The 18,546-nt window shown below is 40.7% G+C and overlaps 1 protein-coding gene across 2 annotated transcripts in view; it reads right to left on the reverse strand.

The window, feature by feature from the left end:
- The window catches only part of ATG4A (autophagy related 4A cysteine peptidase), a 63,164-nt gene that overhangs the window by 4,189 nt on the left and 40,429 nt on the right, over positions 1–18,546 (reverse strand). For both annotated transcript variants that reach the window (XM_054580375.1, XM_054580376.1), the window contains exons 2-10: positions 17,115–17,225; positions 14,694–14,765; positions 11,789–11,887; positions 9,284–9,385; positions 9,035–9,107; positions 6,121–6,200; positions 5,158–5,345; positions 4,958–5,036; positions 543–688 (exon numbers count right to left, since the gene is read on the reverse strand). In XM_054580375.1, coding sequence (XP_054436350.1) covers positions 543–688; positions 4,958–5,036; positions 5,158–5,345; positions 6,121–6,200; positions 9,035–9,107; positions 9,284–9,385; positions 11,789–11,887; positions 14,694–14,765; positions 17,115–17,225 — 950 coding nt within the window. The remainder of the gene's footprint in view (positions 1–542; positions 689–4,957; positions 5,037–5,157; positions 5,346–6,120; positions 6,201–9,034; positions 9,108–9,283; positions 9,386–11,788; positions 11,888–14,693; positions 14,766–17,114; positions 17,226–18,546) is intronic.

Consider the following 18,546-nt stretch of genomic DNA (forward strand, 5'->3'; position numbering starts at 1 on the left):
GGGGAGGGGATGTGGGGGAAAGTAGAAGAGGCTATAGGCAGGATAAATGGTGATGGACAGAGACTTGATTTAGGGTGTGGTGAACACACGATACAGTGTACAGATGATGTGTTGTGGAATTGTGCACCTGAAATGTGTATAATTTTGTTAACCAGTGTCATTCCAATATTTTCAATAAATGGGGGGGGGGGTAAATAATGTATACACCGTGCCAGGCACTGTGTTAAGTGCTTTATGCACAGCATACCTCACACAAGGAAGAAATTTCTGTTTTATTCATTGAGGGATGAGAAGACTAAGGCTCAGAAAGGTAAACGGACTCTTCCTAAGTCCATAGCTAGTAAGTGGCAGGGCCTGAATTCCAACTTGAGTAATTCGGCTTCAGGGTCCATTCATTCCATACTACTCTATGCTACCTCTCATGGGGATGGTAAGTGATATACCCTTGACGTTCTACCTAGCTACCTGGATAACCCCCAGGGAACCAATCTGTAATAGGGTGGCAGTGTATCTCTTGGCCCACCCAACCTTCAGATACCCACCAACGCCACAGAGGGATCCAAGTTCAGAATGCTCATTCGCTGTGGCGACTGCAGACAGTGGAAAGTCTGGTCATCAACCGTTCCATTCTCTTCAGTGTCAACAAAGGTCTGGGTTGTGTGAGGGTCCAGGAAAATGAGCTCATCACCTGTTGGAATAAGGCATGCTTAACCTTCAAAGAACCACTGGCTCTGGCCCCACTGCTGTCCTTGGGAGGGGGTACTCTGGTCTTCCTAACCCCTCCCTTGGTGACAATGAAAATGAGATGACAGAAAGCCTGAAGTAAGGTGAGCATGCCTAAGGAAGCCACCTACACCAAAATCTATTCATTCAATGATAATACTTGTCCTAGCATTCACATCTCCTCAAAGTCCCAGTCCAAAAATGGAAAGCAACAGGTTTGAGAAAAGGTGGGGATGAAAGATCACAGATGACATGGCAGGTTCTGTGAGCAGCAGCAAAGAGGTGGTAGGTAGAATCACCAGGCTGTGAGTTCAGGTGCCATTAGGGGGCTTCCCACCTCTTTCAACATTGGAAAGCATCTTGTTCCAGACCATTGGTTTTCAGACTTATGGTCAGAGAGCACATCTGGTAAGGAGAAAGACCTTGGCCTCCAAAGGAAATGGGGATGCTGACCTGCTATGGATTAAATATCAGGGAGCTGACTTCTGGTACAGATTACCTAGCAAGCTAGTCACTGTTAGCAAGTTAGAACTGGTCAGGAGGAGCCCTGGCCAGGTAGCTCAGGGATTTCTAATCCCTGTTAGAAAGCACTGCTTTGGTAACATTAACATTGGTACAGATACACCTTGCTGGGAAAACTCACTTTGGGATGCTGGATATTTATAAGTGAGAGAAAAGTCATGCTTTATTAAATTGAAAAAGCCTAGCCAAATAATGACCTGGGAGGGCTTTAGGATAATAAGATTCTGACTTTTATCTGATATTCAAAGGGCTGAGACTCCCTCTAATGCGCATCAACAGCATGCTGAGTAGGCAAAAGTACCCAAGGGAGCATCCTAATCTCACTGTCCAGACTTGAAGACCATCTTGACTTCTGTGGTTTAGACTTAGTTAGGCAGAAAAAAAAAAAGAGAAGAAAACTTCCTGCAGCAGAAGGATGAGGTAGGAAGGGATACACTAAAGACCTTCCCTGGAATGGCATCCAGGAGTGTGTTGGGTACACCTAAGTGCTTTTGCTGGAAAAGAATGTGTTTCTGATGCCTGATGAAAACTTAACTTGTCTCTATCACAGACCTAGAACAAGCCTTTCAAATCAGTCTGTCTTAATTTTCCTGTTTTTAAACTAGGGTTACTGGGCCTGTTCCAGTTACTTCACAGGGTATTATGAGAAGAATTCACCTCTGTGGAATGTTAAAACACAATACAAATACAAGGAATTCATAGAAGTATCTTGCTTAGACTCAAAAGTATTCCCCTACAAAGTAATGTTGGAGAGTATATGTAAATTAATGCTGCTATATGACTCACTTTATGAAAGTCAAGGTACATGTTCCCCTAGATCGTAAGTGGATAAGATAAGTTAGAAACAACTAGGATGTTTAGAGGGAAGTCTATCTGAGACCATAGAAAGGTAAGAGGAGAAGGAAGTTGTGCACAAGAAAATACAAATCCAAAACAGGGTTATAACCAACCATTCTGCCAGTGTGTTTCAAGTTAAGGTGCTGGGAATAATAGCATCATCCACTCTGCCTCTGGCCCTTTTGTGTGTGTGTGTGTGTGTGTGTGTGTGTGTGTGTGTGTGTGTGTGTAGTGGAGCCTTGTGGGCTGCCTTGTTTCTGAGAGTGCTTAGAAGAGTTCTAGTAGAAAATTTAAAAAGTTCTAGAAATGATGTGGGAACTAAACCCAGGTCTCTAATGAGGCCTGAAGAGTAAAGGCCGGTTGGTCAACCAACTGCAGACACACAGGTCATGCTACAGATCTCCTGGTGGCTACCCATCCTGCAGCACAGGAGACAAACATCTCCTCTTATGCAGGAAAAATCTGGTAGTCAGAGTCTCACCTTGGTCAAAGTCTCTCACAGCAAGAGCTTTTCCCAGTTTCCCACCAGACAAGAGGGCATGAGGGAAGCAATGTGGTATGGTAGATAGGTATGACCAAACTGGGGTGGAATCCTGGCTTTGCTAGTTTCTAGCTGGGTGATCTTAAGAAAATAGTCCCTTTTAATCTTAGATTCAACAGGTGTAATCTCAGGTGTTTCAACAATCTCTACCTCAAAGGGATGTTTTGCTAACTATATGCATCTATCTATCTGTATGTATACGTGTATATATATTTGTATCTATATATCTATATATAATTGTCTATCTATCCCTATATATCTCTCTCTCTCTATATATATATCTACGTATCTACCTATATCTATGCATCTATGTATAACTCTTTATATCTATGTATAACTATATATCTATATCTATCTATCTACCTACCTACCTACCTATCATCTATCTAAAGAGAGACAGAGAACACTTTGCAGAGTCACTGGCACAAGACAGCCGTTCAGAAAATGGCAGTGCTCACTCATTCCCTCTCTTTGGACATTCTACAAATACAGACCCCCAAACCTAATACACTAAGGGGGTGAGTCAAAAAACAGGAATCAAGGGCACTTTGGAGCCTCAAGTGAAGATTAAACAAAGGATTTTTGGAAGGTAGTAAACCTCTGTCTCTGAAACTGAGGATTGCCCACACCTCTCATGAATAGTCAAACTTCATGAAGTCACAACAACCCGGTGGCCTAGGAAACCGAAGAACTTCGTGGACTTGGTGGATTCTGTCTGGGTAACTTGGGATAAGGGCAGCTAGGGAGCCTAGGAGTCACATAAACTACTTACTGAGATCCCTCCAAAGTTATTTTCCAATCTGTTTCAACTTTGTCCTCAAGCACAAATAATAAGAAATAAATTTTTGCAACATTTATTTGACAGGAACCCAAAAGCTTAGAGACAGAGGACATTGAAATGTATATAACTAAGCATTTGCACTTAAAAACCTTCCAATTTTCCATCAAGTTGTAGTTTTTAGGCTTGACCAATAGATGGCAGCACTACAGAGAGCTGAGGAATGTGTGTAGAAATACCAGCCTTAAAGAGAGAAAGACAGACAAAAAGAAAGAGGTGTTGAGGTCAGGCAGGGTGAAGTCACCTTTTATTGCGTGTGCAGTACAGTCCTAGTTCTTTACTGAGTGCTCTCCTGAGTGACAACAAGGTGAGTGAGGTGTTAGCCCTATTTTCCATAAGAATAACCTGAGACTGAAAGAGCTGATACTCTTCCAATAGTCACATTGCTAGCAAGTGGGAGGCTGGCATACAAGGCCAGGTATGTTTGTTTTCACTTTACCTAATCTCCCTGAATCTCCAAGGAGGAGATGGTGGAGGGTGACCAGGCCCACCTCACCCTGTCCTCTGCACATCCCTTATGTCATTCCCCATACCTGCTCTGGCTCTCCCCGGCCAATTTAAGGCTGTATCTTGCAGTCTCCTTCGAGGTCCAGTTTTAGGCCACTCCACTCCTGCAAGAGGTGTCCTGTACCAAACTTCCCTAGCCACACCACTCCCTTCCTGGGGCTCTTCAGCACTAACCAGGGGTCTATGCCCTTGCCACTCAAAGTGTGGTGGGTATACCAGCAGCATCGGCACTACCTTGTTAAAAATCTAGAATCTTAGGGCCTGTCCCAGACCTACCAAACCTGCATTTTAAAAAGCTCTCAAGATGATTCTTGTGCATAAAGTTTGAGAACCACTGGACTAGCTCAACTTGCGTGCCAAGGGCCTTAAGTATCTCTGGTCGCAGCTAGTGAATAAGGTGGTTGGGTTTCCAGAGGTATCAATCTTTGCAGGGAATGCTGGGATGCTTGTTAGGATCCATATTAGGATGTTAGTGGTTTTAAGGCTTAGCCCCCATTATCAGAAAAGGGATAACTATTTTTGCCTCCTCTTATTTTCACCCAGTCTTGGTTCTGAACAATGAGTTAGCGGGCCCAGCTACGTGGACCCGGGAAACCAGAAGACAACCCCAAGCCTAAATGCCAGAGCCCTAGTAAGGCAGAGATCAACAAGGCCAGGTGAGTGACACCCTGCCACCCTGGGCCCCACAGGAAGGAGAGAGGTAGGCGGAAGCAATGCTGTGACCAGGGGGCACTCCTGTGGGAAAGCGGTGTGGAGCCCTCTTATCAAGAGACAAGGAATGAAGCCATTCATGGGGGACCTGCTCTATATCAGGCACACCGAAGTGTTACTCTCCACAGATTAGACCAGAGACAGACGCAACTGACCAGAGACCACATCTCTGAGTTGGACGAGGGCCCCCTAACTGGAATTGCCAGGTCTCCCATGCACACCTTCTGCCCGCCCTCCCCTAGCCCACATTGACTTACTTGCGATTGCTCTTTTCTTACCTAAGAATCCTATGAAATAATAGGCGTTATTTGGTTTTCCTCCTAATGCCCCTAAAGACTGTGGCATCTTAAAACACTCCTAGAGGGAAAGATAATGCAAGATTCTCAATTCACTTGTGGACTGCTGCTCACGGATCTCTGTGCTCACATGGCGATGTGATGGGCAGGCAACAATGGGCTCGGAAAAGGGAGTGACTTACTTTGAATGCATCAACATAGACAGGATTGATTTGGTTTATGCCCAGGCGGAGGGGCACAATGAGCAGCAGGGGCTTCCAGTTTGGGCAGCAAGCAGAGGTGGCCTTATTGTGGTTTGGAGCATTCAGAGGGTCGTGGGGGCTCTCACTGGGTATGTCAGCACTCAAGGGAAGGACGCAACACATTTTTTCTAGAAACAGAAGACAAGAGAGCTGGGTAAATTAGGGGTACCCAGCCCTAGGAGGTATGCCAAGGGCAAAACTAAGGGACACTTCACATAATACCCCCCTGCCTGGAAGACCTTCTACTCTCCCAGTAGGACCCACCTCATCCCACCTCCCACAGGAAGTCCAGGCCATTCTTCCAGACCTTCTTTTCCTTCTTACAGTTGAGCACTCCCTTACCTCCTGTCAGATATTATGGGCTCATTGAAAGAATCTCATTTCTCAACTAGTCTGCAAGGGCCTTTGGGACGTGGATTGTGTCTTTTAGTTTCTCTAACCTCATGGTGGGGAGCACAAGGCTGGACTAGGGGCAGCCTCCACAGAAGACCTGTTCGTGGTTTAATTGATTATCCACACTTTGGGTATCCTGCAGGGAAAAGATCTGGTACTGCACTAAGGAGGAGCAAAGATCCTCTAATTGTTTTCTCCCTTTCAGAGAGTTGAAAGGAAAGAGAAAAAAGGGGTACAGGGGATGATTATTTACCAGAGTCCTGTGCTCCCAAAAGCTTCCTTGACCTGGCGGAGTAGGCCAGAGAGTCAGGGTGCATGTGTGTGTATCGTGTGTCTGTCTGTCTGTTTACCTATTATCTATTTGTCTATCTATCTATCTATCTATATTATCTTTTCATCAATCATCTATCACCTATCTATCTACCATCTATCTCTCACCCCCAATTTCTGAATGGTGAGGAAGGACCTCATCACCCACCACCCAGAAAGTTAAACAGACTAGGGACTCACTGATATCTTCAATGACCACTGTGTTATCCATTGAAACATAAACAGCCAAGGAATTCCATTCATCAAATAAAGCAAGTTTTCTGTAAAGCAACACACAATGAAGTCACAATTGGGGAAGCTGGAAGTACCAGCAGGAAGCAATATAATCCATGCCCAATGTTCCTGAAGTCACCGGACACTGAGCCTCAGAGAGGCTGAGGTTAAGGTTAGCTCCAGCTCCTTTGAATAAGCACTGGAACATTTCATGTTCAGGGACCTTGAGAATGCCACAAAGTCACAGTGTCTGAACCTTGAAAAGGAGACCTTGCTTTACAAAATGGAAAAGTATATCTCACAAGATGAGGCTACTTTTCTTGGGTGAAACAGAAAAGTTACCAAACATTTTGTTTTCCTTCCTTAAATAAAAGATATTCTGATTTACTGCTTTTTTTCAATAAATGGAAACTCATTAAAATATATATATTTGTTTGGAAGCATAGATAATATAGAGAATAAGCTCCAGGGGAAAATACACACAAACACACACACACACACACACACACACACACACACACACACATGATCTTTCATGTCCCTCCCACATGCTGTGAGAACACTCAAGGACACCTGAGCTGCAGATGGCCTTGTGTGCGCAGGTGAAGAGAGAGAACATGCTGAGCTGCATGACCTAAGAGATTAGAAAGAAAACCCCTTTTAGAGCTTATCTGAGGTCTGAACAAAGTACCATGATTATTTCTCCTTTATCTTCTTCTCTTTTTGCCATTTTGAAAGAAAACACATTTAACTTAGCTACTCTGGGATTCCTGGGTAAAGTCCAGTCTCACTGGACAAAAGAAAAAAAATTCTCTCCCAAACCAAAGTGGCTCCCAGGAAGAGGTTCATTACTATTTGACTCTTATTTTATTCATTTTAATGTACTATCTTTCCCCAAAATAATAATGATAGTACATACTGCTGTTAATAATAACAATCAAATCAGAACCCACTTTAATTATTTTAAAAATGTATGGTTCCATTAGATTTTTTTTTTGTTGGGAACCTCAAAATTTAGAAGAAAGAAGCAAAATCTGAGGAATATTTAAAAACCACCCATTTTAAGCTGGGTTTTGGGCTCGGCACAACCATTCTAATCTACACTTTCTATGCTAGGCACACACAGTGGTTCCTGAAATACCACCAAATCCTCACTCAGCAGTTGACAATGCCCCCAAAGGCACTATAGACTAAGGTAAAAGTGGTTTCAGACAGACTACACTGTGAGCAAAGAGTAAAGCCGAGATACAGGTTTCATTTGGGTCCCCAGGAATGCACACTACTCCCCTCACAAGAACATTCACAAACATTCTAGTTCTTTGAATATTGACTAATAATTGAATCAGCACCCCATCCGTACTTTGCATGGAGCAGGTCCCACTGTTGTGCTCCAGAGAACCCAGGATTGAAGCACACTATACCAAAGAAGGCCCAGTGATTTTAGTCTTCTGATGCCTAAATCCATTCCCTGATTCTGGCTGCCATTTTCATCTGTGTATCAAATATTTAGTGAACACTTATGTGTGCCAGGCAGTTTTGTGTACTAGTCTTCCAGCAGTGAACAAGACAAATACAAGCTCTGCTCTCACAGAGTTTTCATTTGGTGATATGTTGTGAGGAACCAGAGTGACAACAGGTAAGATGGCCTGCAGGTATAGGTCCTGATGCCTCTCACCTCATTCACTTACAAAACACTGATACTGCCCTCTCCACCTTGCCTCTTGCTGTGGGAGGTGAATTCTGGGATTTAACAGGACAAGTGCAAAAGTACTGTGTTGGCCAAAAAGTCCGTATGTTTTTTTCTATAAAGTAAAAGACACATTTTTCATTTTCACCAATAACTTCATTGATTTGGATATTTTGAGTATCTCAGCTGTCTCCCACATGGTAGAACATTGATTTTTCTCAATTAATGTCTTGATTTGATAGCTATCAACTTCAACTGGTCCACCTGACGTGGAGCATCATCCAGCGAGAAGTCTCCATCATGAAACATCACAAACCACTTTTGACTTGTTCGATCAGTCACAGCACATTCTCCATACTACACTGCACAATTTTTTTTTTGCATTTTAGTTGCATTTTTACCTTTCTTGAAATAATAAAGCATAACTTACCAAAAATGTTGCATATTTTCACCCATCTTCAATATTAAAATGGCTACACAAAAGTTCATGAATTTTGATAAGTCTTTTAATGCATGCTGATATGACAGCTGTCACAATACAATCTAACAAAATTGTTTTGAATGAAGTTAAAGACAGTTAAGTGTTGCTAGAGCCATCTTACATGAAAAACCAAGTGAACTTTCTTGGCCAACCCAATATAATACTTCAGTGCCTGAAGTCTGCTAAGAGATGACAGACTGATTCTGAGATTTGCTTGGGATTTGTCTTTTCCAACAAGTCATGAGTTCCTTGAGGCAGGGACTCTGTCTAGTTCATTTACGTACACTGAGCAAGCACAGTAAAGGCACCCAGTAAATGTTGAGTGAATACATAAATGAATGAGTGGGTTTTAAATACTATGCAGAGTGGGAGTCCATGTCTTATCTAAGCTGGCTCAGCCTCCCCCAATTAGTATGAGTACTAAGTGACCCTCATGCTGGTGGCTCCCACCACCAATCTGCAGGGTGTGTGTGGAATACTGAATTAGTCCTGATGTGCTGCCACATATACTTGTACTAACGACTATAACTCTGATGTACCAAGACAGATGTGCCCAGTTACACATTTCAAAGAACTGTCTGAGCAAAATGGTAAAGATGTTTGGTGGCTTTGTGGGATGGCAAGAGTAATTAGATTAATGGAACATTGACTTGGAAGAGGAGGGAGGCATAAGAGACAGTATAATAAAGTGAATGCCAGACTCTTTTACTTACTTTAATACCTGTGCAACTGTATTTGGTCCGAACCATTCACCAATTGACTTCCCTTCTCCTACACCCATTTGTGCTGTTTTTAAGTGGAAAAAAATAAACAAGTTAGCAAAATGACTTCCAGCATGCCACAAAATCCTAATTTTTTGCATAAGTAACTAAACAGATGGACAGCTTAGTGGAGCCACATACAAGGCAGGGATTAGAGGAACAGGTACAAGTATTGTCTTTAAACCACTGATGTGACCTTACCCATTTGATGGATAGAATAGCAACAGTCTTTTCTATCTAAGAAGCACTGTAAGATCCGCTGGTATTCTTTGGGTTGTTCTTTTTGTTTCTCCCAGTTCCAGTCTTTTAGGGAAAAAAGATGAGTTAAGTCATTTTTATAATTGCTTATTACTTCTCTGAACTCATTATAACTACCAGGTTAGAAGGACAATAAAAAACCTATACCTGAAAGCCAGGAATGATCAACTTAGAACATTCCTAAGTAAGTTTAATTTTGCTGACAAAGACATCTGGAAACTGATCACTTTCAGATACTTGATAGGGTATAAAGTAAAAGCAGAACAAGAACTTGACCAAGGAATGGACTTAGCCCCAGGGCTTGAGCTGGATAAATATATGAAAACAGTCTCACAAAGGCCCTTCTGGTCAGCTACTCAGTGCTCAGGCAGTCGTACTAAACCCAGCAATATATCTGTATATCACCGAGACACCAGTGTCTATTCTCCACACAAACAGCAACAGCTTTGTCCTTGTATTTTGGCAGCATTGCCAATAGAGTCTCATGGGGGGAAGTGTTATTCTGACACACAACATTTCGCAGAGGAATATATACAATTCACAGTGCAGGAAGCTTTAAAAAAATGGCATGCCATTTTACACAACCTTTAAAAAGTCCACACTGAACTCTGGAAAAACAAATACCTTTGCTATCATCATTCAAGGTTTTCTTATGACCAAAACCAAAATAATCATATCTATAGGAATCCTGCTCATGTCTTAGACACCATCCCCAAAATCCTACAAAGGCTACTTATTGCTACTGATGGACCACTGCAAAAGCTTGCCAAAATCACCACTGTGGACAGGATGCACTTCTCCCATTCCTTCAGCTCTAGGAACTCTGTCTAATGGGACAGAATTCTGCGTCTTAGTTTGCTTCCAAGATGCAAATTTCTCTCCTGAGGTATTAGAGAGACTTTGAATTCACAACTGAAATAGTCTCCAAAGCCAAAGGCCATTGTCTCCAGAGTTTTCCATTCTATTTGCTTCTAGTGTTTCTGAAACCAGAGTTTTGCACTTTATATTCAGCACCAACTTCAGAGGGCAAACTGTATTCAGCTGTTTTTCATCAGCTACCAAATTGCCCAAGTCTGGGCAAATCTTGATTAACTGGCTGCTAAGTACCACTAAAAAGTTTCTGATGACGGTGACAAGTGAACACCTCGCCTCAATAATCAAATAGGACATACTCCAAAATACTTTACAAAATTACATCTTCTAATTTATCTTTGTTACAAGGCCTATTCCCAAATTCTTCTTGCTACTTGTTTTTACATTAAAACAATTGAAACTGCTGACTGGGTTCTTTCTTCCAGTTTGCTTTTCACAAAGTTCACTTGCAGAAGAATCATCTTGAAGTGTCTTATAAATGAGAAAAGGTTAAATAGTAAGAATGAATTGGCTCCAGGAAGTATGTGTACCATAGAGAACTCTCTGGACAAGGAGTCAGAAGATCTGCATTGTATTTCCAAACCTATGCGTTCTTGCTGTTTGACTGTAGGCAAGTCCCCTTACTTCCTAAGTCTTAGTTTCTTCATCTGCTAAACAGAGAGCAGGCACAGGATATCCTATACCCTTAAAAAAAAGCATTAGGCCCGCAAACCTCCCCAGATCCTCCCCAATTTTCTGTGATAACGGCAGCATGGTGTGTGAGGTTGTGCAGTGGGAAAAAGGAATAATGTTTCCATCCTTCTGAATCTCAATGAGTTCAGCAGCCCAATCTCATTCAAAGTCTCATTTCACTCCCTCCTCCTCAAGTTGAACTGGACTTTCACCCAATTGCCTAAACTGGCATCCAGTCAGAGTCAGCCTACAGATATCCACAGGGAAGCACACAGGAGGTGGCGGGGAAATGGAGACAAATGTATTTGAACAATAAAAAACTTGTTTTTAATAAAATTAAAAAAGAAAGCAAGAGTTAAGAGTTCCAAAAATGATTAGTGAAACATTCTTAATGAAGTGCCCTTTTGAGGAAGCAATTTAAGGACCCCTTAATAATCAAATGGACATCTTCAGTGAACCAAAACCAAAATAGCACTATCTCCCTCATCAGGCACTTCCTTTATGTCATTTACATCCTTTGGCAGGCACATATTTTAAATGAGGTCAAGAAACAGACTTACCACCACACCTTTCCTCCTGCTCCCTTTGTTATCTGACCTGCTTAAGAACTCAGTCAAACAATAGCAAAGATGGAAACTAAATGACACACCTGCCTCAATGTTCAATTCTGTCCCAGGAAAATAATTCTCTGGCTTGGTGAATCACAAGGAAGTGTCACCTGTTTCCTTCTCATGGGAGACTTTGTTAACTTGTCAACCATACCACTTGAGCATACATGGAGCACTTTAGGAACTGCAGCTCTGTTGGTGAGCATTCCTCAAGTTCACTAACAATGTGAAACCACTGGCAGTAAGTGCTACTGAAGAGGTCTCTGAGGCAGTATAGAAAACAAATTTAACTCACCCCTTCCCAAGTGTCTGCAGATAAGAGCCTGAGCCAGCATCATCTGTCCACAGCGTAGCATACATCCCCAGCCAGCATCTGAGGAAGGGCCTGTTCCCCCTGACGGCAAAATGGATGGCAATGAACATGAATTCTTGAAATTGCCCTTTCCCCAAACAACCAGCACATCTGCGAATCATACAAGGCAGACAGACACACATACCATAAAAAGAGAGGCAAGAGATATAGCCAGATATCAAACAGGGTTTGTTATAGAGTGGAATTTGCAAAGTTAAAGCTGAGTTAACCAAAATGGGTTTTATGGTCAAAAACAAAAACGAATGAACAAAATCTACCCCTTCTGTTTTCTACTTAAAGACTTCTTGGTATGCATGCAATTTGGGTAGACGACTGCCATGTGTGACTGCTGACACTTAGTCCACATCGCATCACAACCTGGCTGATAAAACCTGGCTTTGCTCAGCTCACCTCTCAGGGAAACCAGTCTTTTTTAAAAATGAATTTATTGGGATGACATTGGTTTACAAAAGCATACAGGTTTCAAGTATACAACTTAACAAAACACCATCTGCACACTGTATCATGCACCCATCGCCCTAAGCAAAGTTTCTTTCGTGCCCATTTTCTCCCCCTTTGCCTACCTCTTCCTACCCCTAGTCCCCTTTCCCTCTGGGTATCAACACCTGTTGTCTGTGTCTATATGTTATATGTCTCTGTGTGTGTGTGTGTGTGTGTGTGTGTGTGTTTTGCTTAATTCTTTTAACTTCTTTCATCCAGCCCTCAATCCCCATCCCCCCTGACAGCTGTTACTCTATTCCATGTATCCATGCTTCTGTTTATATCTTGTTTGTCAGTTTATTTTGTTCATTAGATTCAGGGAAACCGGTATTACCTTAGGTAACAAATAAATGCTACGAAAGGCAATCATCAAAATGGTCAAAGAGATCTGGAAGGCTGTTGACTGTTCTAAATGTACATTATAAGGATCTGAACAGTAAGAAGGACAATGTAAAATAGAGGAAAGAGTCTTAAACTAGGCATCAGAAGATCACTCTCTAATTATGTAATGTAAATCTCACCTATAGACTGAGGATAATAGCATATATCCTGCTTCACTGGGTATTGTAAGAATTAAATGAGAACCTGTGGAAGTGTTCTACAACCCGCTCAGGATAATGCAAATACTTGGTATTATGAGTAAAGTCACAATTAAGAATACTATTAATAAATTAGAAATGTACTACATCTTTAAAAGGCACAAAACTAGTTATAAATGAAATAAGACAAAGGGTTCCATTTTAAGAACACTTGATATATCGAAGATCCCGCATACGTGGCCAGGGTGAGCTCAATATTCTTTTTCATGGCACCAATGAAATCAGATAACTTGGATAGCAGAAGAGACATTCTGATTTCATCGCTTCTCTTTCCCAATATGGAAGTAAAAAAGTATGCTATAAGCATGGTCACAAAAGAATACTTTGCAATGTGTAATGAGCACTTTTTGCCCAAATTTTGAAGGGAAAATAAGGATGTGCATTATACATGGATAGTTCTAATTCTGTATCTAAATAAATATTTTTAATTCTTTTATTTATGCTTGTTCATTAAAAGTGTAATTTCTGAAAGTAGTAATGAATTCCATATGCAAAATAATACCCTAGACTATGATAACTGGTTTGTTTCAAATTTATAAATAATGGAATTAAAAAATTAAAATAAAAGATTTTATTCCTGAAACTTTGGGCCAAAAACGTGGGTGCACATTATACATGGGAGTACATTATACACAGCAAAATATGGTAACTTTAAAGGGGGCCATCAGCCTTATAAGACAAGCGGGCCAAGGTGGCAGCCTCCTTCCTTTTGCTGTGCGGATTGAAGGAGATTTGCTATAGCAACAAGAAGAAGGTTGAGCCAATTTGTGAGCTGGAAGGGGAGCTCTTTAGCTTTTTCTCATGTTGGGATCATTGGCTAGATTAGTGTGGAAAAGATGCTATGAAGCCCACATAAAGAAGAGAGCATCTATTGCCAAAGCATTGTCATAGCTGAATTGTAAATGTTTTCAAGACTTGCAAAAAACTCTTCACCCAGACAAAGTTAACAGTGTAGAATCACTGGGTAGTAAAAATTGTTCTTTTGTTTGTTTTACAGCTCAGGTACTTCCTGTCTAGGGCAAAAAAAAAAATGTCTGTATGGACTCCATTTTTGGCACTTATCAGAAAGGTTGATCTGATGCCAATTACTAGGTCCAGTACTGCATCAAAACTGGTCGGACAGGTTTCCTGTTAGGAGAACAGCTTCCACCATTTGGGTTTGGTAATCTTTTCCTACAGGGCCATGATACTAGGAATAGGTCACCCTACTTGCAAACATTTTACAAATTTTCTCTAGATGGAGCCTGTTCACTTAGCTCATTAAACTGCCTTTTTTCTAGATAGCAGCTGGTACTCTAACAGCCTCGTATTAGGTCCAAGGAAATCTATCATAATTCATCTCCCAGTGGCAAGGTGTTTTCATAGGAAAAAACAATCAAAAGAATTCTTTTCTTTCCTTCAGGTACAATTGTCTCTAATGATCAAGTAGCTGCACAAAGCAATAGATTATAATTTAATAAATATTGCCCAAATTAAAAGTGACTTTTTCCTTACTCTCAGAAGTAAAATGAGTAATACTATCCAGAGTCCAAACACTTGGAGGTGGGCTCAAAACTATTCTGGAGACATACATGATGAAGTACCTTGACAATGAAACTTTTGCATAAAGTGTAAAACTTAAATACTCCCCTAAATCAAATTCTTAATCATAGGGATGTGTTAATTTGGAGCCTTCTGTGAAGTCACTGATAACCTCAGGCAAGCTATCTACAAGGAAGAAAGTATAGTACAACAAATGATATACCTACCAATTGGTGAAAATTTCCTTCTGTATGTAAACCATAGACGAGCACTTATATCAGACAACAGCTTAGATTTTTCTGTAATTAAATGTGAAATTCAAATTAAATCACTATATCTCATCTAAAAATATTTGCCTTTGATTTCTGAGCCAGCATCAAACTCATTTTCAAACAATCAGTTAATTCTATTGTTATGGGCTTAGGGAAAGTCATAGGAAACCCAATCTCATTTTAAACAAGTAACCAGCATTTCTTCCTACTTACGTTTTGACTGGAGCCATTGAGTAGTACAATGATGCTGCATGGCTCCTGTCTCTTTTTCACTGAGCTCCATGGCCCTGGTGAATACTAACACTGGCGTCCTGGCCAGAAGACAGGACTAGGAAAAGCAATCATCCTAGATAACCCACTAACAAGGCAATGACCCCTGCCTGAGTGAGGACAGTTGATTGGATCTGTCATTAGTATTCATTGTCTGTTATCTAAAACTGGGTGTGGGCCTGTGTGTGGAGAGGTTTGTGCACATGTGTGCACGTTTAACTAAAAAGGAAATGTCCTCAGTTAAGCAAATTAAGTATGTAAGAAGTATATCAATACCACCTAGTGCAACTGGCGTTTGTGACCTAAATGGATGTATAAAATCACAAATGTTTTTATATCTTTTTTGAAAGCATGCTTTCTTGTATTTTATGACAAATTTATTTTCATGGCCACAGATATGGCTTTCAAGTTCTCATCAGTACTTCGGTGTGGTTCTATCTTTCTTAGTCTTCTCTCTCCCTCGTTTCAACAACATATCTATGCTTGCATTCTGTATAGAACTTACAGCCATTGCATTTTACAAGGAAAAAAGGAAATTCAGTTTTAGCCTATAGTTTCTATTGTCTCTCCTGCCTTTCCTTTGAACTAATCATAAAATTGAACTGTCTGGATTTTCCTTCCCTTTCATGTCCACAGTATCTAGCACATTTTGGGAAGCAGATGTATAAAGGGTAAGAGAAAGAGTCTTACAGTCAGACTCCATCCGGGTTTGAACACTGACTCTGCTACTTACCAGCTGTGTAGCCTTGTCACTGAGATTCCCTTTCCTCATCTGTAAAATGGGGAGAATAATAGTACCTACTTCATAGATCTGTGAGCATTCAACAAGATAATACATAGAAAATGTTTAGAAGCTACAGTATGCAGTAAGCCTGTGATAAATGTTAGCTAATATTATATATACATCCTCTCAAAATGTTCAGACTAGTGACTTCTTCCTCTGATATTCCCTACACCTCCCAGCTTGCCTATATGCTAGGAAGGCTGGGGAAGTTGTGTGGGCATCTTAGTAATTTCACTTCAAAAGGCATTTCCTAAGTTAACATTTCAATATGGGCATGTTTGACAACCTAGAGATTTCTGTTGTCATGGAATGCAGAACTAGAAAAGATGATCTCCAGGCCCCTCACTGTATGTGCTAGTGTAGGGAGTTAAGCTCCAGAAAGAGCCAAGTGACTTATGTAAGGCAGAAGAGTCTGAATAGAAAGATTCTCCTAATTGCTAGCTTCGAGAATTCTGCAGAGTTCAGGATTCGCTTATCAAAATGATGAAGCCAGACTCAGGCTGAGCTACAAAATACCCAACTTCCTCTCTCGCCTTTTGATCAGCTTCCTCCTGCCCTTCCCTCTCTCCTGGGGTCTTTCCTCAGATGACAGAAAGTCAGAGCTGCCTCTCTCTAAGATCAGGCTTTATCAGAGTGCAGGGTAACAGTTTTAGGTTTAAAGGTCTTTCCCAATGTATGAGACTGTAAAGGTAAGAAAGAAAAATTGAAGCCTCCTTTCCATCTGTCCAGCTGCAGTAGCTGTAAGTTCTATACAAAATCAGGATAAATTAAGACAGAGCTACAGTCAACAAAATATCTAAAACTACAAGAGTTCTCAATGTCTGATATTGTTTTGGACAGCCATGGGCTGTTTAGAAGTCCTCCGGGGAGCAGCATTTTGAGTCTAGACAAAAAAGGGCATGTGAGGAATTGAAAGCATGTAGCCCAATCATCAAAGACTAGATACCGGTTAGTGATACCAGGAGTAGGTCAATATTTTTTTGGAACCTGAGGCTTAGAGAATTCAGGGGTTCTCATTTAAGGAAAAGAATACAAATACGTGATTTTTCACATTGTATAAACACTTAATAGCCATGTGAACTTGCTGCAATGACCTCTTAGGGTCTTGGAAGGGGTCTGTGCAAGTGAAGGGCCTAAGGCTTAAACTCCTTTGGCTGCAAGGTAAATCTGCCTAGGAGTAGAATTAACAGTTTTCAAAGTAATGTTCTGCCAACCCAAAGAGGAAAAAAGTAAAAGACCTTAACCTCAAGCACCCACCTCATTTGGGTTCTCACAGACAAATGCTACCAAACCTTACCTGTTTTGTTTTTTTAAAACCTTACCTGTTTTAAGGAGATGCTGTTTCCCCAAGATCCATACCAGCTCATCTGTGTCTGGAAATTCTTCTAGGTAGTCAGTGAAAATAGTAATCTGGTTTTCATACTTGGATAAAACTGAAAGAAAAGCAAAGAAACAGGAAAAATTTAACAGAGGGGGTTTGCTTCTGTGGTTTACTGATTATTACCTTTGTCCTAAAGGTGAAAGGTCATGGGCTTCAATATAATGGAAGCAAATTATTTTGAGGAATGAGGACACTCACAAAGCTTCAAAATCCTTCAGAAAAGTGACTTCCTCTTGACCACCTCTTTTGACCTGGTCCTATTTGGCACCATGTCTTAATTTTTTGGCCACAGTTATCTCAAAAATTTTTCTTTCATGGGACCTTCTTTGTAAATAGCCACTTATCTAGTTTCTCCTAGGGTGAGTGTATCAAGGTAATATAATACATTCTTAATATCTAACTCCTGCCCATGTCACATGGAATATTGTGAGGTTTCTAGTAGCCAGTGGCTTGGAAGGGTCAGCCTGAAAAATTATACAACTGTGAAAATGTAGTATTTTAGCTGCAAGACTAAATGTTTTGATGGCACTTTTATTTGCCATTTTATTCACATATGACTTCTGCAAAAAAGGATCTTATGACTGATGATAAATACAGGGTGGGACAAAAGTAAGTTTACAGTTGTTGGTATGCAGAACACAGGGTTTATTCTTGTATTATTATTTATTATTGTGTTATTTTCCATACTAACAACTGCCAACCTACTTTACCCCCATCCTGTATAACTTCATTCACAAATGACTATGATAATCTCTCAAAATAAAGTAACCATGTTTATAATATATATAAAATTAAACCTCATAAGATCACAAGCAACACTTTCAGAACTTATGACCATGTAATGTAGGAAGAGTTAAAATCCACTTTTATACCACTGTGGGGAAAGCATCTGCTAAAATAGTCAAGACTGACTTACGATGGGGTTTTATCTCAAAAGTCCTCTTTAAGTAATTTTCTGAGGGAAACAATATTATAGGCAGTAAATAAGTTTCCAATGCAACCCACAAAAAGCTATTTAACCTATAACTTGAAAAATAAAATTGATAGTATATTTCATAGTTCATGATGTTTTTTCTACAAGGACTATAGTATACGTCAAGTTCAATACTAACAGACCCAACACACACCTTCTCCTCTCAGCTCTTAGAGTCTCCCCATTCCCTATGGGGAGGGTAGCTCAGAGAGAGTAGGAGCCCTTCTGTACAGCTACAAGTAGCCGCAGGGACTCTCCCAAAGTGGTCCCTAAAAGCCCCATGTGAATGCTTTCCTATAAAAATGGCATTGTGGGATATGTTTACCTCACTTGAAAGGATAGATTGTTTTTAAAGGCAGGAGCATGCTGTTTTCACAGAAACAAATGTTTATAAATATAA

This window comes from Pteronotus mesoamericanus, unplaced genomic scaffold, assembly GCF_021234165.1.
Source record: "Pteronotus mesoamericanus isolate MK-2021 breed Mesoamerican mustached bat unplaced genomic scaffold, CSHL_Meso_final contig_58, whole genome shotgun sequence".
Classification (NCBI taxonomy): domain Eukaryota; kingdom Metazoa; phylum Chordata; class Mammalia; order Chiroptera; family Mormoopidae; genus Pteronotus; species Pteronotus mesoamericanus.